Source organism: Podarcis bocagei (assembly GCF_964188305.1).
Source record: "Podarcis bocagei genome assembly, chromosome: 1".
NCBI lineage: Eukaryota > Metazoa > Chordata > Lepidosauria > Squamata > Lacertidae > Podarcis > Podarcis bocagei.
Genome location: NC_138125.1, coordinates 110,298,393 through 110,321,903, shown reverse-complemented (window position 1 = coordinate 110,321,903; position 23,511 = coordinate 110,298,393). Strand labels below are relative to the sequence as shown.

Here is a 23,511-nt window from a genome sequence, read left to right as displayed (position 1 = left end):
CAACTACTGTGCTTGTAGTCAAGCATTATGCCATTTTCTGGAAAACCTTTTCTGGAAGACCCTGAATATAGGCCATTGCTACTCTGAGCATTGTAACATTCTGCTGCTTTACAAGGATTGCTCTGAAGCTTCGGGCACAGGTCCTCCCAAGAGCTGTAAATAGTTCTAGATAAGGTGTGCAGGGAGGGGAACAAATAAGGCTTATTTAATTAGTCCCCTTTTTCCTGTGGCTTTGCGAGCTTGTTCAATAGCACTGAAGGTAAATGAATCTCGATGAGAAAACCTGATACCCAAATACCAGATGAAGATGATAATTTTAGATCCCCCCCTCTTCCTGTCTAAATTAACTTGCGTCTTTCTAGTGCAAAAAAAATTGCAAGGAAACAAAAAAAAAAAGGTCCATGAGGCATTCTCCTAATGCAGCTTAATTTATTCACTTGCTGCTGTGAGACTCCCAACCCATCTTATGATGGAAAGCTGTCAGCTCATGATAATTGATTGCACTTCTTACTATGGGCTCTTTTGAAGCCAAGAGTTGACACCCTTTTACTATCAGCCTCTGCCAGGGAGTAGCAGATTATTGCTGGATAGGACTAAATTAATATGACCAGAAAGACAGAAGACAATAACAGAGTGAGAGAGGAAACTTACTATACAATAAATAGTGCTTTTCTTTGACTTTCCGGGGGTAGTAAAATTGTATCCTATAAGCAAGAAGAGACATAGTAGCATGCATGGCAGAATTCAGGTGAAGAAAGAAATCAAAGGTAGGGTATTCATATTTATTTATTTTTCTTACATTTATATCCTGTCTTTGTTTCATCATGGAGCCCAAGGCTGCATACATGTGATTCCCTGGTGATTGTTCATCCAGGCAATGGTCATCCTCAGACCGGCTGACCATCAGCAAGGTTGTGACCTCATGTACCTTCAGACTATATCCCATGATTTGGTTCTCTCCCTCTCCCTCTCCCTCTCCCTCTCCCTCTCTCTGGTGTGGGTGGTAGCCACACATTCTTCAAAATGGGATTTCAATGTAGAATTTCCCAGGATGCCCCCAGTGCAAACAAAGAGAAAGATAATATACTTCCTTTCCCCATGTTACTGCAAACACCTGTTGTTTAGGTAACTGGGCTGACTTAGCAACCAGCCACTTTTGAGCAGCCTGACTCTGACCAGCAGAATACACAGTTTGATGGGACAAGGTAAATTAACCTTTGCTGTGCCATACTCCTATCATTACTAAGAAACTCTCAGTTCTCATGTTACAGGAACTAACCTTTAACAGACTCCATAGCAGCTACTGCCTTTAGAGGCCATTTGGGTGGAGCTATACAAATAGCAGCAGACTTAGTGACAAATCTGGGTTGAGGTTAGTATCACTATTAGGAGGGACACGGCTAATTCTTCAAAGCACTGAAGGTACCGAGGATTGAACCTGGGACTTCCGTGCAGGCAAAGCAAATGCTCTACCACTGAACTATAGCACCTTCCCAGATGTTATAGAATTTGCAGCATAATTTTGAATAGTTGGTTATTTGTGGTTGACTTAGCTCTTGCAGGTGATCCCATATGGAGGCCTACAGGATCTCCCTTCTCAGAGCAGGTCGTCAAAGCCATTTTCCACTACACCACATTCCTTTCCTCATAATTACATGTGCATGTGCACACATATGCCTTCAGCTGACCTTGTTATGTTACTGGAGTCCTATGTGTGTCTTCAGTCATCTGTCTCATTTGACCTTCACTTTGTTTCTTGGCTTTGTGAGAGAGGGCAGGCATTGCTTCACTCCCAAGTTCAGGAGACGCACCATTAGCAAAGCTCTTCCCAGGTAAAGAGCGAGTAATAATCTGCAGCATAAGAATGCTTGTAACACCAAGTTTCACAGAAACTAGGGTAACTTGGCAAATTTCAGTTGGATGGGGGAAATGGCGTAATGGACGGAGAATCCAGAAGATGGCAATGGAATAGGTGTGGGAGGAGGAGGAACATCTGTTTAAGAAAAGCATGCTGTCATAGTGCAGCTTAGCTAAAATAACAAGAGTTTGGAACTGAAAATGGAATAGCTAAATAGTTTTATAAGAAAGGAGGTTGGGCCTCCTGGATAGTGTGAAGCAGATCAGGAAATTCTTGTGCAAACAGACTCAAGTAGACTAGACCAGCTGGTAAAAAAATACATGCATACTTAGTTTTAGTAGGTTTTTTTGTAAATTTGTATGTGGAAACACTACGTTAAAACTTCAGAGCGCACAAACAGATCGCCTCTGAAGATTACACTTCCTGCCATAGTCTCAGGCACAGCCTGTGGTAGCTACAAGGTAACATTAAAGCAGCCTTCCACTACCTGGTGCTCTCCGGATGTTTTGGATTACATCCTGTTTCCTTCAGAGGCCAACCAGATGCCTAAGGGAAGTCTGCAAGCATTGGAGCCCAACAGCTCTCTCCTGCTATTCTTCCCCCATCAGTCATCACTCACCACCAGATCAGACATCATCCATGTATATGTGGAGCTAGGATATTTTTGCCTCAATCTTTCCCCCCCAACTTGACTATCAGCCATTGCATTATCCTCCATTAACTCATGGTAGCAAATTCCATAACTTTTAACTGTGTGCTGTGTGAAGAAGCACTTCATTTTTTCCATCTTGAATACCCCAACTGTCATCTTCATTAGATGACTCTGGGGCCTAATACTATATGAGTGGGAGAAAAATGTAGCTCATACCTGCTTTCTCCATAGTGTACATGATTTTTTAAATGTCTGTATCATTTCCCACTTTACTCACTCCCCTGCCTCTCCCAAAAAAGATATTGTAACTTTTCCTCATAGTGGGACTAGCCCAGTTGCAGCCATTTTGGTTTTCCATTTTCTGCACTTTTCCCAGCTCTACAATATCCTTTCTGATCCAAATTGTACACCGTATTGCAAGTGAAGTTATACCATAGATTTGAATAAAGACATTACGATAGTGGCAAATTTTATTTTTCGATGCCTTTCAAATGATCCCTAACATAGAATTAGCATTTTTCATAACTGCCACACTGGTTTGACATTTTCATTGAACAATTAATTCATCACAATCAATGTTAGAAATGTGACTAACAAATATAATAAATAATAACAACCTCATCCCTGTCCTGATCATTCACCACCATCCCAGGCCCCCATCAATGTGGGGCTAGTAAATTTTTTGCTTCAGTGCTCACCATCTTGCACTTACCTATCTTGAATCACATTTGCCATCTTAATGCCCATTCACTCAGTTTAGACATTCACTTTTGGAACCGCTTGCAATCCCTTTTTTGCAATCTCTTTCTGGTTTTAAGCACCCTGAATAATTCTGTGTCATATGCAGACTTGTCTGCCTCACTGCTTATGTGGATCATTTATGAACAAGTGTAAAGTCACTGGTCCTAATACAGGTCCTTGCGGGGAAATTCCTTCCACTGTGAGAAAAGACAATCCATAAAGGGCTTGTCCTCTTAGCCTGTGACTCCTAATTTTACTCAGGCACCTTTAGTGGGGAATGTCATCAAATATTTGTTTGAAAGCCCAAGTGTACATTGCTGATTCAGTCCAAAACAGCACATAAGAATGTGAGTTACCATTTTAAGTGCAACCCACAATGCTGTCAAAACCACAGCAGGAGGGGAATTGCCACAACACCTTGGAACATTCAAGCTGATTGTTTGATTCTGTGCCACTCATCCATGATCTCAGTTTTGTTTTTAATCACTCTGACATACACAATTCTAACATGGGTTGTATATTTTGTGAAACAGCACATTTCTGTAGGCATCTTTGTCTGTCTAGGATGTTACCTAACTGTAGATTTGTGAGGAAGGAAATTATTAGCAAAAAGTGTGACAAACCAAGACTGCAACAGCATTTCCACTCAGTGATTAGGGATAACAAGGAAAAAGAGAGAAGGACTCTATTTCAGCCAGATGCAGGTGGTGCATTTAGGTAATGGGGTATGACTGAGACAAGCATTGCCATTCCTGAAATTGTGCTGTGTTAAACTTCAAAAACAGAACAAGAACTATAATGAAGGACATGAGCGCTTGACTTGGAGCTTGGAAACTGGGTTATTGCATTTAACCAGCTTGCTTAGTAAACTCAATTCTTCAGCCTGGGTTTCATGTCTGTAAAATAGGAATAATACTTGCATGGGTTACCTGCATATGTTATCAGATTAAGTAAAAGCCACCTGCTAGCTCATCATGCAATATGATACTTGTATAGAACAAGACAGAAAACGCTGAAAGTCACCTTTCTGGCTTGCACAGTGGAAAGAGTTAAAAAAGCACTCAAACTGGAAAGAGTTAAAAAACACTCAACCCTTTTTGCAGCATCTTTGTATCTATGCCCTTAACCATTAGTTGCATGGTTGTCAAAAGTAATTTACTCTCTCAGAGAACCCTTTTCTGTAGAAATCTGTGGTACTGGAACAATACGTAAGTAAAGGGAAGCTGTTGAAACACTCAAAGGGTGTTTTCATTTAACGAAAGGACCAGACATGGAAACCATAGAAATGAATTCAAGTGGCTTCTGCTCATAACTTGCCACTTTTTCTTTTGAATGCAGAGCTCAGAGTTAGCCTTCCAAGATTCTGCTGGCTTCGGAAGCATGCCAGAACATATATTGTGTGTCCTGAGAGCAATTTATAGTGTCCTCTTTTAAAAATTTATATAAGTAATCCAACCAGAGCAGCTACGTAAATAATGTTCAGTGAATACCTGTATCTAACTAGTTTCTTTCATGTGTTGCATAAAGTAGCACAATAAACATGTAGCTTTTTTTGATGGCCATTTTGTGCCAATCCTAGGTCCTCCCACACAGGTTTAAATGTCGTTTAAGTCATTTAAGTGACTGACCTCAGCCCTAAAGCTGTTTGAAAGTAAACCCCATTGGTTTCATTAGTGCCATTGCACACATGCACCTCAATCACTTAAGTGCATGAGTGAATAAGCCAAAGTAGACTTAATACCAGAGGCAAAGAAAACTACTTTTGTCTCAGATACAGTATTTTTGGATGAAGTTGAGTTGGACTAGCTGCTAGCAATGAAGTGACAGAGCACGTAGGTGTGACTTCGTATATAGCACATCTGTAACCAGAAACTTATAATGAGGGGAGAATTCTCTGTAAACCAGGGGTTGGCAAACTACGTCTCTGGGCCAGATCAGGCCCACCTGGCCATTTAAGAACCCACCACCCGCCGCAAAGCCGAGACTCTCGGCGATCGCAGCAGGAGGAAGAGGCCAAGCAGTGGTGGCTCTGGCACTCAAACGCCGTGCCTGGTTTACCTCAGTGGCTTTTGCTTGCTTACTTAACCCGGTATCATTAATATTGTTATTAGTATTTGTATTGTTTTGTGCCCCCAGAAGCTGAGTGCATGTGGGGAGTTAGATGGTGGAAGGACAAAAATCCTCTTTCCTCTCTTTCTCTCTGCTTTCCCACCAGCCTTTCCCCTCTTGTTCTCCCTCTAAGTCAGGCCATTGGGGAAATAGTAGTAGTAATAATAATAATCTTCCTCCCATCGCCATCGACGCCACCGCCCTAGTGCTCCTGTGGGCCAGAGACCAGAATGGATGAGCTCACTCTGCTTACCCACCACACGAAAAGCGGTGGCGGCGGCAGCTCTTTCTCTAGGCGGGGAGGAAGCCTGTTTCATGCCACCGCTGCCAACCCTTCAGCAAGTGAGGCAGGCGGCAAACCGGGAAGGTGGCTAGGGCTGGGGGGGGAGGACTACTTGCCCCCCTTGCCTCTTCTTCCAGCTCCAGCCCCCTGGTGCTGCTTCCATCTCTCCTTCGCCTCGGCTGTTCTCTGCATATTGCACTTGCTTTCCTTTTCTCTGTGGGGCGATTGTGGGTCTGTGTGTGTGTATGTTTTGGGGGGTGGCGGGAGGATGAGCAGCATGGTAGTGGGTGAGCTTGTCTGTTGAGGAGCCTGCCCCACCCTGCTTTAATGCACACTATTTTATTTTATTACACCTGCCCTTCCCCCACCCCATTCTTCCCAGTGTGCATAGGAATTCATTCATTATTATTTTTTTCAAAATATAGTCCAGCCCCCCACAAGGTCCAAGGGACAGTAGACCGGCCCCCTGCTGAAAAAGTTTGCTGACCCCTAGTGTAAACCATTTGTCAGATTATTTTTTTGATCATAACATCAAAACAGATTCCACACTGCAGACCCTTCCTTCAGTCTAGAGCTCATTGTGCTCTGATGCATCTGTGGAGCTCCTAAAGAAATCAGGCTTTCCAAATTACACCAATTAATGCAGCAGCTCTATGTATCCATCCTTTTTCAGCTATGGCCCTTTGTTGAAATAATGAAGAAATGTCACATGTAGGTGTATTGGAGTGCTTGTATCTACTAAAACATAGCAAATCTTTGCAATCAGGATGTTTGGGAATGCATGGAAACACTGGGCACTAAGCATGTATCTGAATGTTATGGCTTCCAAGCAAAATAATTTGGGGAAAACCTACTATGTAACATCTTTTCACAAGTGACAACTTTTGAAATGCACTTTATTTTGATATCACAAAGGTTATTATGTAGACTATTCCTAAATGGTTTGTTTTGTTGTTGTTTTAGCTCCTGCAGAACCTTTGTTGTGCAAGTTTGCAGATGGAGGACAAAAAAAGAGACAGAATCAGAACAAATATATACAGAATGGAAGAGCGTGGCACCGAGAAGGCGAGGTGAGACTTGTAAGTCCTCCTCTCAACCTTTAGTTAGAGTGTCTGTGTGTGTGTGTGTGTGTGTGTGTGTGTGTGTGTGTGTGTGTCTATGGATGTGCATTAAAAAAATAATAGTCACAAAGAGATGTGCTGCCTTGGTGTCCTCCTGCATTGTTCAATGGAATATTACAATCCTTCATTCCGCTTCGTTACTTGACATATTTAAATGCACTGTTTAAAATATTGGGCCATATTCAACCAACTTATTGTGTTAGCGGAAACCAGTGCTAGGGTTCCCATGAGTGCAATGGGAATTCCCGCCAGCAGTACTTCTCCCCCTACACACCCTCCCTGAATCTGTTTTTGAGGGACTGGAAAACTACCAGAACAGTGCACTATAGGAAGGGAGGGGAGATAATTCCATGAACACACACATTTCTATCTCCTTAGTCCTATGTTGAGTACAACCCATTGTAATTATATGAATGCAACCCATTGTAAATATTTTATATGAATGTATTTTCTTTTGCTGTGTGTGTGTGTGTGTGTGTGTTTAAGGCTGACTTTTCTTAAATAATACATAGTAGCTCACAAACAAACTCAATAAAAACACTAGCAAAGTCAGTAGATAAATAGTCAACTATCTATAACCAAATCAGCATGATATAATTAATCAGGGGAAATCCAGGGAAGCAGAAAATCGTCTGCTTTAGAAAAGCAAGATTCACTGACCCAATAGTCTTTATTTTTAAAGCCAGCTTTTAGCCTGGTGTCTGAAGGCAAATAACACTGGAGCCAGTTGGGCGTCCCAATAAAATGGCTGCAAATACTGCCCCACTGCTAGTACATCACTCTAGAACAGCCTTTCTCAACCTGTGGGTCCCCAGATGTTGTTGAACTACAACTCCCATCACCCCTACCTAGCAAGGCTAGAGCTCAGGGATGATGGGAGTTGTAGTCCAACAACATCTGGGGACCCACAGGTTGACAACCACTGCTCTAGAACTTACTGCACATAATTTAACATCTCAGCTGTGTTCCTGCACACTGTTTCACATGCATGTAAGCTGGGCCTTTTTGAGTTTTCATCAAGGCAGATCTTACCAACAGCTTCTCAAAAGAGATGGTACTTTATTTAAGGTTATAAGCCACTTAATTACAAAAGTTTCTTGGTGGTGCACATAAAAATAATAAAAAATTATACAGTGGATACACACATGGGTCCAATGGTACTTTGGTGTATAATTGCAGAACGGCCATTGCAACGTAATAGAAGCAAAACTGTCCTGGTGTTGTAGGGAATGAGGAAGCCCTTGTGTATTCAGAAGCTCCATGTCCTTGCAAGAAGCTTCTGGATTGGGTGCATAATCTTTTAATGCATAAGGGAGATCCAAAACAGGTTATTTACTGCATATCACTTGTGCCAACAAAATTTCACAAAACATAAGGCAGTACTGGCAACTTTCACTATTTCAGACAGATGGGCTAGTGCTAATGTTTTGGTTTGGAGTGGTAGCCAATCTTTTCATTGAGTATATGTTTTATCCTTTCCCTAAAGGCTGGAATGACACTTACGTATGATCCAACTACAGCTGCTTTACAAAATGGGTATGTACAATCAGACAATAAATATAAGTTATTCCATGGTACCCTTTTAAAGGTATTAATAAAGGTGTTTGTGCTTTTAGATTTTATCATTCGCCATACAGTATTGCAACAAACAGAATGATCACTCAGACGTCTATCACGCCATATATTGCTTCTCCAGTTTCTGCATACCAGGTCTGTATTTCAAGATGGAAGGATAAGCTATTAAAATACTTGGTAGGAATTTGTGTAGAGCTCACATGAAGGCTTTGTGGAATGCAATATCTTACCATTTTTGTCATTCTATGTATAAAACAGCCGGAGACAGAAAGGGAAACACAAGAAACTTGTTTTTGAAGTATTCTTGGTTTCCTGTAGAACAGAAATCAGTGTGTGGAGTATGATGAAATAGAAGCTTGTCTGCTTAATTTTACTGCTAAGGCAGATGTCATTGTGGTTTTTTTCAGTGAGGAGATGAGTAATGGCAAGACAAGCTTCTGTGAAAGAGAGCTTGCTTACCACTTTCAAACATATCCTGCAAGTGCACAGTAAACTCCCCCCAAAACCTGGTTCAGGTCAGCAGTTTTAAATACACACTGCCTGGAGGTGCAGGGACACTCTGAAGAGCTAAAGCGAAAGACCTCAGCCAGTCTCAATGGGGAGAGATGGATGGTTGCAAGGAAGCAAATGTCCTGCTGTTTGCTTTCCTTTGACTCAGCTCAGTACCCCACACATAGAGGATTTGGCAATGAAGGGGGAGAGAGAGCTTGTGTTCATTCCCTGATGCCAAGACAAGTTGCTACAGGGGCTCAGAGTCGATGAGGGTGGTGAGCAAGCTCCCCTTCTAGCCCCAAACTCTTCACAGGCGGTTTCTGTGGGAGGTCTGACCCTACATCCCATGTGTTCTCAGGACACTTTACCAGCCTCTCCAGGATTTATGGGCCACCAGATTAGGAGAAATGGGTGGGAAGTGGGAAGGGGAATCCTGCTACTCCATTTACTCTCAACCTCTCTTGAGTCCCTTTGTGAGTCTCTTTCTCTTTCTAAAGACACTGAGCATGGGAAAGAGGCATGGTTTGGGAAGTGGGGTTGAACTGCTGTGGGTGAAGGTTGTACATGCACACTTCCCCTCATGCTTCCAGGAAATATCTCTGGTAGCAAAGGTCAAAGTTGTGTGTGTTAACACTTGGCCCATTAGAAGAGGAAACTGTTCTGGTTTCAGGGAAGAGAGCTTTGTTCAGCCAACACAAGATCCTGCAGCTCTCCTCAGGGTTAGGATAGGCTGAATGCTGGGCTGGTCACAAGGAGAACAGTAAGCCCCCCTGCCCTCACTGGAGCTTCCATACAGAGAAGGGACTCTGGGGACATCTGCACCACATCTCGTTTGGGTATGTTAGCCACTTCCCCAGAATTCCCCTGCCTGCAAGTTCCCAAAAGCAACCGAAAAGGAGGGCTCAAGAGAACATGCAGTGAAAAGTGATGGGTGAGATCAAAGAACAGAGCCTCCATCCCTCTGCCTCTCCACTTCTCCACTAACCTCCCCAGAGCTAGGTACAGGAGGGAGTGGTAGAAGGATGCATCACAACTCTCCTCTTACTTCAGGTCCTCAGTTTGATTTTTTTTTTTAAAGGCAAATTTTACTTACACTTGGTTTTCCAGTCAGTCTCTAAACCTACCAAACTGCCAACTCAGTATGTTGTTCTAGTTCTAATCAGTACTTATTGGGAAAGGAAAGCAGCATTTAAACGCTCTTGTTTAGTTATCCAAACAAAGAAGGATCTAGGGCTGCAGTTGTATGTTGTGGAATAGCTTCTTCTCCATTACCCCGCCTCCCAATTTCCAGCTGTTCCTTATCAGACCTAAGGAACAATTTCCCCTAGTTTCTTGAATCTCTGCTTTTCCCAACTAGCTGTTACTTTTACAGACGATTTCCCCCTCCCTTCAAAAATAAAAGCAGAATAGCTGCTGAGCATATTTATGAGAATCTTCTGCAGTTAACCTGCCATCGCAGTTGGGCATTCTACCAGGGCTCAAGCCATCTCTGATAATGCAAATCTCAGTCAGTTGGAGAGCGAGGAAACAGATGTTACCACTTAGCAGAACCACTCCCTCTCCATGCTCTCTGAGAAAAGCACACAGAGAAGATCACATCCTGTACTCTGGCTGTCTTTGTGATGTCGGAATAGGATTGTCAGTGTTCGGCTTGCTGCATGCTGAGTAAAAGTGAATATTGAACTGATCATACTTTTCATTCCAGTTCTTCCTAAGAGTGAACTTGAGGAACTGGAGATTTCTCTCTTTACTCTCTGTGCCATACTACCACCATCTCAGATCCTCAGAGCTTCTGTTGAAATTGTCTGTGCATAATATTTTTTTTGGGGGGGGTGCACTTAATAAGAGAAAGGAGAAGGCTGTGATTTAATTCAGGCTTTTCCCATTCTTGTGCTTCAAAAAGGGTTATTGCAATTCTTAGCACTTGTAGGCAGCCATGAAGGCCAGAACAATGAGTTAAGATGAAAGCATGATGCTTTGAAATGTGTGTAATATATACATTAAAGTTATGAATATTGTTTTCTTAACAAAACAAAACCTTTTCATTATCTACAGAGCCCTTCATGGATGCAGCCTCAACCATATATAATGCAGCATCCTGTAAGTTTGCATACTTTCACCTATGTCAGCTTAGGATCAATATTCTTATTTGTTCCTCATTTTCATTAGTGGCCGCTATTTTCTCTGGTGGGCGCTATTTTCTCTGGTGGGCGCTATTTCTTAATGCCCACACTAAATAATATCCAACTGGTATGGCTTTCTGCAGCCCAATAATAGATAGCCTAGCCTTATGCCAAGTCTTCCTACCGTGAACAGTAGAATCTTGATGGGTGGCTATTGAATTGATTCTGGCAACATCCAATGGAATGAAGTAATAACTGGGAGTAGTAGAGGCGGGAGAGGGAAAGCTGTGCAATGGGGGCTAGGAACCTGTGGCTCTGCAGATATTGTGGATGACAACTTCCATCATTTCTGACCATTGGCTGTGTTGGTTGGGGCTCATGGAAGTTAGAAGTCAAATTTTGATTAAAAGACAGAGGTAAGGAAGAGGTTAATGTAAACACAAAGCTGCTTGGTCCTTCTAGTATTGTCTACACTGACTAGCAATGGCTCTCCAGGTCAGGGTCTCTCCCAGTCCTACCTGGAGATCCAACCTTGGACTTCTGGCATGTAAAGCAATTGCTCTACTAGTAAGCTACAGCCCTTCCCCAGGTAAAAGAGCCAAGGTAATTAAGAGTTTGTTGTTGAAGAAGCATATGCACGCACCTGTACAGAGCAGGGGAGGAACAAAGCTCCATTATCATATAAATATTGCACAGACTATACATGCCTCTTAATCTCCTACATTGTACTGCTGCATGGCAGATGCAAAAGAGAACCGTATTCGTACAGCAATGACAATACACATAAAGGTTTCTTGTGTTAATGTATGCAGTGTCACGGCTTGCAAACAATAGCACTTTAGAATCTAGCATAGACAAAGTGTTGGTGTTGATCTCCGTGCAGCTATCAAAATCCGAATCATCTTTGATTATGCCTTTTCTACATATGAAAGCAAATGCAGTTGTCTTGGACACTTAGATTCTCTTGATACTTCCAATTAGAATAATTAGAATAGCTGGATTCGTCTCTCACAAGTGCAATGATAGCACTTAACAAATGTTCCAAAATAATAAACAATATGCAAATCGAAAGCAAAGCAGTTAAAGACAAGGCACTGAGATTGCTGGGCTATTATGCTACATCATGTAAGCCTCCCACAGATGTATAGTTCTGACACACAAAAGCTCCCTGTCTGTGGTCTCTAAAGGTTAGGGTTTGACTTTTTCTATGTGCACATTTTTGACACTGAATTTAATTTAAAGAACCTTGCAACCTATGGGGCAGTGATACCCCCCCCCCCAATATTTGTGGAACACAGTGCTTGTGTTTTAATTCCTTACCCCAGTACAGTCCGCAGTTCTCAAATGACTTGGTCAGAAAAAAATCCTATTGGCAGAACATAAAGAGTCCTGCCAGATTAGACCAAAGGTCCCTCTAGTTCAGCATCTTGTTTCTCTCACTGGCCAGCCAGATGCTTCAGGGAAGCACGTAGGCAGGAAGGATATGGAGGTCATAGTTCTTCATTCCCTTACTCTTTGAGAGCTGCTCCAGATTAAGGTGGTTGGGGGTACTTTAAGTTGGGTACTTAAAGAAAAGCAAGTTTAAGCCATGGATAACAATCACCATGCATGTTTTGGGTTGCCTGCAGTCTATCACTGGCTGCTGAATTTTTCACAGGTAAAATGCCAATAGAGGTGTGATTGCAACTGATTTTCTCAATACCAGTTAAAATCCATGCCCATACTTGGAATGTAGTAGGCTGAATCCAGCATTACAAAAGTAGGGGACGGGCTTTCCTGCTCCTTACCCACTGCAGAACACACGCAACACATCACCTGCAAACCTCTCCTGAGTGTCAGAGGAGCGTGGAATGTGCCAGGAGAAATTGCTGGTAATTAGGCAAAGCAGCTTGTGCAGTCAGATATCTGCTTCGGTGAAACTGGGCAGAGCCCATATTCTTCTGTATAGTGCCCAGTATAACATTAATCTCCTTTAAAGTCCTAGCTGGGAATAACTTTGATAGCTGATTCCAAAATTCATCTAGTTTAATATAAAAGACTGACTTTGTTAGCATTGCATTCCAAACACATAGTCTTAACGCAAAACCTTTTGGAGTATGTTGAACCCCACAAAGTTAAATTCCTTAATGGGAAATCCTGGAGGAAGGAAAATGGAGGTGAGGGTTGGTGAAATACTAGGTTCATAATTGGGGGTAGTGGGGTGGTGGGTGGGAAGAAACAACAAAAATGCCAAAGGGAAATATTAGGAGCCTAATAAGGTAATAGAAAGGGTCCAATGTATTTCAATACCCTAATAGTGTTCTTTTCCCCTGGAAGAATGTTATAAATAAATAAAAATTAGTGTTGTTTGTTTGCATCATGAGCATGTTAAGATAAAGCCAGCTTGGAGCAGAATTAATCCCCTAGGATAAAATTTTGTTCTCTGGCCCAACAGACCCATGCAATGCTTTGTAACAAGTGTTTGTCTTGAGATGTAAACAAGCAGGGAAGTGAGAATATTTCAAGGACTGCGGGGAGGGGGAAGAATCCCAATGAGATGCAACTGCAAAACATGGACTTTTATACAGGATAATGAAGTTCCTGGTGATAGACTGGATCCCAATTAGCTTTGCTAGTTTCGTTTTCCCCCATTCATTTCAGTAGGGGAACCCCTGATAACTAGAATCTCTGGGCATTGAGAGAGTTAGACTGACATCACTGTAAGACGTTATCCCATGAATGAACTGTAGTTTCATAAGGGAGCTGCAGTTCAGAGTAGAATTTTTTCTGCTACAAATCACATGGGTTCTTGGCGAAAAACACAAACCATAGTGACTCATAGGTGCAGGATTTCATGTATACCCTCAAGTCTTTTCTGACCCATAGATGGATCTTACTATTACTGTATTTGTTACATCACCATGTTTTGCTATCAATGAAGTGTTTCAATTGCATGCACCTTTACAAAAGAAAAATTGAACATGTGTCAGTAAAATGTAAACTAACAGAAGCTGTGTACAACTTTACTGCTTTAATCTGAAACAATTCCCCCCCCCCCACTCTTACAGGGTACTGTATTAACTCCTTCCATGGACCACACCATGTCACTGCAGCCTGCATCAATGATAAGTCCACTGACACAGCAGATGAGTCACCTTTCATTGGGCAGCACTGGAACAGTACGTGGCAATTCTAATAATAATAATAATAACACCCAGAAAAAAACTGACATATTTACTATATATTCTGCCTGTAGGAAAGACATTTAGAGTATTCCATCTGTCACATTTTGTTTTCACTGACCAGTAATTGCATGTGCATTATAAATCCATTTTCTATTGCAATGCATCTTAGTCACTTGGGGAAATTTTACTTTTAATATTAAAGAGGTAAAACTTGGCTACCATTGACAGCTTTGAGCAGTGTAAGGCTGAATCTTGCCAATCTTCCTTTATCTATCAGAATAGAGGGGATGGGGGGGCTTGGATGGGGTTCTCCACCAAAATGTGTTATCTGAACTGTCAATGCTGATAACACTACTATGGATGTATGTTTTTGGATCGCAGCATAAATCATCCTGTCATCTCCTTGTCCCTAGGCTGGGGATAAGAACTGGCATTGCCAAATGGACCCTCTGTCCTAAAGGGAAGATGTATTGCCAGTGTCTTTAGAAATATCACTCTTAGCAGCAATTTTGAGAAGACCCAATTCCTTTTCTTCTTACATCCTAAAGCAAAAACAAAACCCAGTGCTGTTGGGCTTTCTATGTGTTTTGAATTATTTGGGTGGTATCCAAAGACACGCTAATGCATGTGGAGGGCATGCAGCATTGAAGGGCTGCGCTGCATTATGTTTTATGCTGGAATGCTGCATAAGAAAGGTGAAATTCAAAGATGGTCTTTTCTGTGCAACCTCATGTAAAGGAAGTGTTGTGCAACCTGTTTATTAGATCACACTTTTGAAAGCATTTGTGGAACACTACCAGTGGCTTAGGGACGTGGGTGGTGCTGTGCGTTAAACCACAAAACCTAGGACTTGCCGATCAGAAGGTCAGCGGTTCGAATCCCCGTGACAGGGTGAGCTCCTGTTGCTCGGTCCCTGCTCCTGCCAACCTAGCAGTTCGAAAGCACGTCAAAGTGCAAGTAGATAAATAGGTACCGCTCTGGTAGGAAGGTAAACGGCGTTACCGTGCATTGCTCTGGTTCACCAGAAGCGGCTTAGTCATGCTGGCCGTACCCCGAAGCTGTCTGCGGACAAACGCTGGCTCCCTCGGCCAATAAAGCAAGATGAGCATCGCAACCCCAGAGTTGGTCACGACTGGACCTAATGGTCAGGGGTACCTTTACCTTTACCTTTACCTTTACCAATGGCTTATCTCCCTTCCTTTCACATTTGTTTTGGGTCGAACCATCTGTTGTGTGTATTAGTTTCATTTAGCTGAATACATTAATCTCTTTTTCCTTTGCAGTACATGCCTGCCACAACAGCTATGCAAGGAGCCTACATACCCCAGTACACACACGTTCAGACAGCAGCTGTTCCAGTTGAGGTAGTTTTTCTTTTTAATTAATGGGAGAGCCTTTTAGTTAAAATCCATTATTTACATCATACATAATGTTTCAATAAATGTAACTTGCTGAAATGACATCAGTGCTGCAATAAGCAAAAGATGTCATTGGTACGAATCCTGCATCTGCCCCCCCCCCCCCCGAGTGCTCTTCAGGAAGGGATATAAACTATGGAAGATGCACAGGCAGTCAATGATAAAACTCAAGACAAATTTACCCTTTGTAATACCACAGCTAATAATTAGATGCTGTGTGTCTCCTGCTTGCAATCTCTTCTCTCACAGGAAGCCAGTGGTCAACAGCAAGTTACAGTAGAGACGTCCAGTGATCATTCGCCATATACTTATCAGCAAAACAAGTAATCGTGAGGTAAAGTTGCTTTCATGTTTCTTTGAAAAAAATAATTGGAGGTAAAACACTCTTCATGTAGTATATTCAGACACTTCCAATCATTTTCTGGAGCCTTTTTGATGTTCACTTAGTGATGCAACAAACTGAGAAGCTGCATGCATGTTCCATAGACTTGGTACATTGAACATCTTCAGAATATCTGTGACTTACCAAAGTTGGCTTGTATGAACTATCAGTTTGTCAAACGTATTATAAAAGTGACTTAACAACTCCAGATAAAGCGATTTACCAAGTTCTCTGTTCATGGTTGTTGCAGCAAATTGTTTCGGGCACTGAGCTACTGGATCTATAATTTTCATTGGCCCATTGACCCATCCCCATATACATGTGTGGCAGCTGTTCCAAATAGTGCCATATTACTATATTTTATTTAACAGCTTTACCTGGAATCATTAAATCATTTTTCAAATAAGCTTTTAGATAAAGGCACTACCTAAATATCATACATTTGTTATTCAAATAATAATTTTATTACTTGTACCCTACCCATCCAACTGGATTGCCCCAGCCACTCTGGGCGGATTCATTGCTTCATACATGAGATACTTCATTGCTAATTGAAGATGGCAGCAATACTTCAATGAGTTAGTGGCAAAGATAAGCACAATCCTATAGGAAAGTCTGTGCCTGTGAATAGGAGGACAACAAAGTAGGTGCCAGACAGATCTCTCTAGGGAGGCCAGAGAGCACCACCACAGAGAAGGGTGCTGACCTTGCCTCACAAGGCAAGAGAACCTGCAGAGCATCTCAGCTGTAGCTACAGGCACGCACATATGGAAACAAGTGGCCCTTGAAGTATCCTCATCCTAAGTCACAAAGGACTTTTAAAGGTCAAAATCAGTTCTTTGAATTGGACCTGGAAATGGATGGGAACCACTGCAACTGGTGTGTAACATGATCCTAATGCCCACTGTCACTTAGTTCAGATTGCAGTTGTGAGATAACTAACATCAACATTCAATGTATCTTCAACACATTTGAGTGTTGACACTGAGGAACTTGAGTCTTTTTGAAAACCTGATCTTACTGTAACTTGGTCATGAATCTGCCCCACAACAACATCCTCTGCCCTGCACATGAGGCCTATTTGAAGGATCCAGCCTGCATTTGTGATTGTAAGTTGTTTTTAAAAGCTTGTAATGTGTTTTAAATTGTTGTAATGCACCCTGGAATCTTAGGGTGAAGTGGAGGTAATAAATTAAGTGGATGATATTGATGTGGGAAAGTAGGTCTCCTTCCTCTATGCTCAGATCAGTATAGCTTCTCCATTCTATATGCTTAATGCAGTCCCAGGAACCAGAAGTACAAACCCTTTGGCCAAAGTAACCACATGCAGAAATCTGCCTGTACATACACAGGCACAAATAATATGTAGTTATCTGCTTTTTTCTATTTCTAGACTCACAGAGTCAGGTCACACAGGCTATAAATGCTATGAATCAGAAGAGTACAACTGAATTCTACTTTTACTTTTTCTCTCTCTTTCAGAAATGTGTTGTTGACCTCGCCTGGAGAAGGATGCAAAGGCTGAAACAATCATGGATTTTACTGATCAATTGTGCTTTAGAAATTATTGACAGTTTTGCACAGGTTCTTGAAAACGTTATTTATAATGAAATCAACTGAAACTATTTTTGCTATAAGTTCTATAAGGTGCATAAAGAAAAAGAAAAAGAAATCCTTAAATTCATCCTAGTAGCTGTTTCCCTCCCCCCTTGAACAGGTTTATTTTAGTAAGAAATTTTTTATCAAGTATTAACGACGCAAAAAAATAAAATAAAGGTAAATAATTAAATAAATGGGGGGGAAATCTGTCCATGCACAGATTGCAATGGAGACATGTTCACGTGCATGACAGAATCAGTCTCTTGGTTTGTTTTTGTTTTTGTTTTACCGTATTAAGATTTTGTTTTTGTTTTTCGAAGTTTAAACTAGTAAAAACATCCATGCCGATGTTCTGTGCTTGCCGTGTGAGTGTCGCTATAGTGCAGTGTTGCAGTTGTAGGGTCTATTTTCATAGCTTTCTCTCTCTCTCTCTCTCTCTCTCTCTTTTTCTTTTAAGGTAGTGTGAAGTGTCTTATCCTTTTTCTATCAATTCCAATTTGCCTTAACTCTTTTAATGCTGTAGCTGTTTCAGTACGTAGTCCAAACTAATGGTGTAGAATGCTTTTGACCAAATGAGCTGGTCTATTATGCCTTGTAAAACAGCAGGATAGGGCTTTTAACAGGTAGTCGATTAAAATTGCTGAAAAATTTGGCTTTTTAAAAATGTGTAGTAGGTGTTTTTAATGATTTTGTTTCCCCTCACATAATAATGTAAGGTTGTGAAATGCAAGATTGGGGGGTAGGGAAATGTTTTGTGTGAAACACATTTTCTGACTGGGGAAATTTTAATAGGATAAATTGTTTGTAAGGCCTTATGCCAATTAGTTTTCCTCTGCTAGTTAGGAACTCTGCTGTATGATGCAATGTAAAAAAAAAAATCTTTTTGCCTTTTTCCAGAAGATAATTGATGTTCTAGTTTTAGGGTGGGGGAGTTTTGGGGATGGGGAATCCACAGAATGTTTCTGTCCTTCCTTTCTAGTAATGAATAGTGCTTTAGAATGATGCTGTGCAGAGAAAATAGCAAATAGAAGCGTTTGCTTTTACAGCAAAGGCAAAAGCTAAAAGACCTTTTTCAAAACATAAGCTGAGATGTAAGTAGAAAACATACTAGATTGGGTACTAGCTCTCTATATTAGGTAAATAAAGACTTGGCACTTTTTAAAGGTAACTTTACCAAAGAACAAAGAGCCAGTAACCAATAATTCTGATTTTGTCTCAGCAGTTATGTCTTCTGTACTCTTTTAATTTTGTTGCCGGACCAGTTTGCGGTTAGAAGAATGTGCCTTTTTTTGTACATTTGCATTTAGGTTTTATAATTTTTAATTGATGTATGGACACAAACAAACAAACAAAAAGCATGAAGGAAGACTTGGATCCAAGCAGTGCCACACTTTACATCATCACTACAAGTGTTAAGTGTAAAGAAGAAGAAGAAGAAAATACAATTTTGAAACTATGAAATTCCTGATTTAACAAATACACTGTTATTTGTACTTTTTACATATTAGATGATAAAACTCACTGCTATTAAAGCTCATTTTATTATGATCGCATGTGTATTAAATCAAACGGTAAATTAAGTTGTCTTCCAAAACTGTGTACTTGTCTGGTCAGCTGTGTATGATCAGTTATCTACCTCAAGGCTTATTTCCTTTTGTAATGGGACAGGTTGCTGGCCCTCCCTGTTACCACAGACCAAATCATCCTAGCTCAGGAGCTAGGCCTAAGCAATTCTTTCTTTTCACTTATTTTTTTTTAAAGTTTTTAAATTTTATGTGAGTATTCAAGTACAGATGTCAGTGACATTTCATAGTTTCAAAAGTCAATGCTGCTCTGAGAAGTGTAGATTCTAGTAAATTACATAGTCATAAGAAATGTGTTTGTTTCTTTTTGTTTTTGTTCTTTTGTTTTTTTTTAAAAAAAGTTTAAAAAGTTGTGGTATTATTGGTTCTATGCTCCCTGGAATTGACTGCTTTGTCAAAGTTCAGACTTCTTGCAACTCATTCCCTATAGCTGGTGTATTTCCAGATGTGGGGGGAAAGATGTGGGGGCAGGCAGATATTTGCTACTTGATGTTTTATTTCAATTAGCTAAGCATTAGGGTTAGAGGGAGGGAATAGATGCTGCTAGAAAAGTCTGAACTAAGTGCCATACTCATTATCTGGGTAAGATTTGCAAAATGTAACCTCTGTACATAAAGAAATAATCAGTTACTTAAACATCACATAGTAGACAGCCATTAAATTATAAAAAAAATAATTTATGAAGAAAGACCTTTTGTACAGATTGAAAAAAAAAGATTTTCATAGAGATATCTATATGATCAAGAGAGTTAATTTTTTATTTTTGTTTTACTAGTGCCACAAACTTGCCAGTGGTAACTTATTTGTCCGGTTCAAGATACTCTGTCATTTTGTTTCCTAGGACTTGTTGTTAAATGCCAAAAGACATTTTTGAACTGTAAATTTGATTAGATCATTAGTTTTTTCTGTTTTGTTTCTTTTGAAAACTTTTGAATAAAAAAGATCAAAATATAAACTTTTTATGTGTGTTTTTTAACAGTGGGTGGAAACAAGCTGCTGAACTTTATAATTGAAAAAAGGGGGTTGTGGGGGGCTTAGAAAAAATATTACTTCTATCTCAGGTGAATTTACTTAGGCTTTATTGAAATGAATAGTAACTTTCTCAAACTGTAATATTATTCTCAAGGAAGAAATGCTAGAAAATGTACCTAACATAAATGACCAGCTACCATAAATGAAACAAGGAGCATTTGTCTCTTCAGTGTCCTTCCATTCCAGATCCAGCAATTTTTTGGAAGATATGGTATCAATAAGCCTCTCACATAATTCTAACCCCATCTAAAATAGTGGCAGTGTTTCCTCTTTATCTTACAATAGTAAAAAGCACATCAAATGATGTTGGCCAAATATGTAGGAGGAGTTCTTTCAACTTTAGCTCACTTGGCAAGCCTCTACTCTGGGTGGTAGGCTGCCTCTACTCTGGGTGGTACCTTCAGAGAACTTGTTCCTTGCACCAGGACATGTGATCCCTTGTATATAGGAAGGCCCAAGAAAGGGAACTCTCTGTGGCAGTCCCTTAGCTGTCAGATCAGATCAGAGCACAAATTCAGTCAGGCTTGCTTTGGGGAAGTGTGTGAGGGAAGTTATCTAGTGACCTGAAGCAAGCCCTGGTGAATTGCCTGTGCCACGTATAAGAACTGGCTTGATAGGACAGTTGCTCCGTGCCAGTAGATAGCCCTTCCACAGAAGCAACTTGTCATTAAAAGATTTTATCTCCCTGCTTGGCCTATAATGAGATCTAAGAGAATTGGATGATGGGGAGTAGGAAATTCATGGGCATGGGTTTTGGATGCATTTAGATCTCTGTATATTCTTTTATTTACTGACTCGTAATCTGGTGAACCGGGTTCGCATCTCCGCTCCTCCACATGCAGCTGCTGGGTGACCTTGGGCTAGTCACACTTCTCTGAAGTCTCTCAGCTCCACTCACCTCACAGGGTGTCTGTTGTGGGGGAGAAAGTGAAAGGAGATTGTGAGCTGTTTTGAGACTCCTTAGGGTAGCGATAAAGCCAGATATCAAATCCAAACTCAACTCTTCTTCTCTTCTTAATGCCACCAAGACAAAAAGATGAGTGCCTTGAAATGATACAAGGTGGTACCACCTGGATGAATGGACCAAAGGAGTATATCACACACTTTTTCACACTTTCTTCAACAGACAGATCAGGGATAGCCAACTTTAGGGTATCTAAAGGGGGGGCACATTTCGAAACTCTTGTGGGCACCCATTTCAAAGTAGAAGAACTGGAAATGCCCCGAACCTTTTCTCAGTTCCCTTCTTTCACCAAGAGGCAAAATGTCTATTTCTCTCCAGGATAAATAAAACATGTTTGGGGGACTTTCCAGCTTAAAAAAAAACAACAATAGGAGGGAAAAACCCTCCATGCTTTTTTTAAAAAAATGGAAGGGTAGGAGGACTTGGTGGGCACCAAGAGGATGTTTAGGATGTCAATGTGTTCATAGGTGCCATGTTGGAGCCTTAGAGTTAGATACTTGTCCATTGTACATCTCCTAGTAGATGCCCATAATATGTTACAGGAAAGCGTTTGTCTGTAAATGTATAGCAGACACGTTTCTGAGATCATTGGCCAAGAATGGATCCTTGCCCACATACTGTATGCAGTGGCCCCCTGTATCCCCTCTGTTCACAACATCAGGATATCTAATATAATACAAAACTCAGCTGCTGCGTGAAGTGTGAGTTGTCCATTAGAGGGGAAGGGAATTTATTTTGTATATTCTCAGTGGCTCTCCCAACCGTTAAGTGTTCATATTTGTGCTGTGTTGAAATCTTCAACTCCAACAGTGATTATTCACATTGCATTCTTAAGGGCAATGTTAGAAGTGAGGGATTTGCTGGTGGGAGGATATTGCTTCAGTCTGAAAGGGTGTGGGGGAAGGAGCTTCTGATCAGTTCCAGTCAATTCCCTTCCTGAAAATATTTTGCTGATGAAATAATCCACCAGTTATCTCTGGGAAAACAGTTCAGGACAAAAAGAACACACCACCGCCTATATTTCAGCCAGTGAATGGGATCCTCATTGATTCCAGATGGCAGTCACATGACCAGCACTAGTTATGCACAAAGAGAAAGATCCTTTATGAAAGCTGCTCTGAATTCCTGAACATAAAAATGGGGAGTTGAGGGCAAATGTACAAATGCTCTGCTCTAAAGGTCCTCTTTGCCTTTAGGGCTGCTTATCCCAGAAGTGTCTTCATTTTAGTAGCAGCCACAGAATTTTCCTCTGAGCTATTTTGGGACCAGGGTTGGGGAGGGGAAAGGGGGAACAGACATGGAACAAATCCATTATCTTTCCCAGAAGGGAATGGGATTTCAATGGCTTTACTCTCATTAGCCACTAGAGGGCAACTTCATTTCGTTAATATGCAAACAATATGTTACTTCTCCATTTATATGTCTGGAATATATATTTCAAGACCTGTCAGGGAGGAGACTAAAATGTAGTTTTTATACAGAACATTGTTACCTTCCACTGCCTTCAGAAGCTTGAGGCATCCATCCTTAATTGGAGGGAAAAGGTTGCCTTGGTGACATATATTTAGAACAATTTTTGAAATAGCTTAACTAATTTAAAGGACATATTTTTTCTGACTTGATCCTGAAATAATAAATAACACAGGATTGTCATCAAATTTTATCATATACTGCAAAGTGGATTGCTTCAATAAAAATAGTAATTAGATTATTACATTACATTATATCTCAAATGCCAAATAACTGAGGGTCTCTGGGCACCAAAGCAGAACAAAATAATGGTTCCCGTAAAACTAGCTTAACACCACAAGAAACTTCAGCAGAAATCACATTACAGCAGACCATAAAATCCTCCTAAAGGCAAAAAGCACCATCACAAAATGGAGATGTTAGGATGTTAGCAATAAAGCTGGTTTAAAGATTTAAATCTTTATAAGAGAGGTATACAACTTAGATAAAAAATTGGCTTCCAGGTGGAAAAATCAAAGTTGGAAACAGAATTGTTGGATCCCAATACTAAGATACTTTCAAGAATGTATAACTTGCTGTTAAAATGGAATACTCAGGATGAAACGGTAAAATCTGCTATGATCAAATGGGCACAGGATGTTGGACATAACATTATGTTTGCTGACTGGGAACAGTTGTGGACCACAGGTATGAAATTTACGGCATGTAATGCCTTAAGAGAGAATATTATGAAAATGATATACAGGTGGTACATGACACCAGTCAAGCTTGCAAAAATCTATCATTTGCCCGATAATAAATGTTGGAAATGTAGAGAAATTGAAGGTACATTCTTTCACCTTTGGTGGACGTGCCCAAGGATTAAGGTGTTCTGGGAGATGATCTACAATGAAATGAAAAAGGTATTTAAATATACCTTCCTGAAGAAACCAGAGGCCTTTCTCC

General features: G+C 40.8%; 1 protein-coding gene across 4 annotated transcripts in view; it reads left to right on the top strand.

Annotated features, from left to right (window-relative positions):
- The window catches only part of RBMS1 (RNA binding motif single stranded interacting protein 1), a 119,450-nt gene extending 99,395 nt beyond the window's left edge, over nt 1-20,055 (top strand). For 2 of the 4 annotated variants that reach the window (XM_081199033.1, XM_081199031.1), the window contains exons 7-14: nt 6,607-6,713; nt 8,251-8,300; nt 8,381-8,474; nt 10,887-10,931; nt 14,002-14,112; nt 15,402-15,482; nt 15,786-15,870; nt 17,401-20,055. In XM_081199033.1, the coding sequence (XP_081055159.1) occupies nt 6,607-6,713; nt 8,251-8,300; nt 8,381-8,474; nt 10,887-10,931; nt 14,002-14,112; nt 15,402-15,482; nt 15,786-15,863 (566 nt within the window). In that variant the 3' untranslated portion in view covers nt 15,864-15,870; nt 17,401-20,055. Of the gene's footprint in view, nt 1-6,606; nt 6,723-8,250; nt 8,301-8,380; nt 8,475-10,886; nt 10,932-14,001; nt 14,113-15,401; nt 15,483-15,785; nt 15,871-17,400 lie in introns of all 4 variants that reach the window. The other 2 variants (XM_081199032.1, XM_081199030.1) reach the window with 1 other exon arrangement.
- Nucleotides 20,056-23,511: the final 3,456 nt, after the last annotated feature.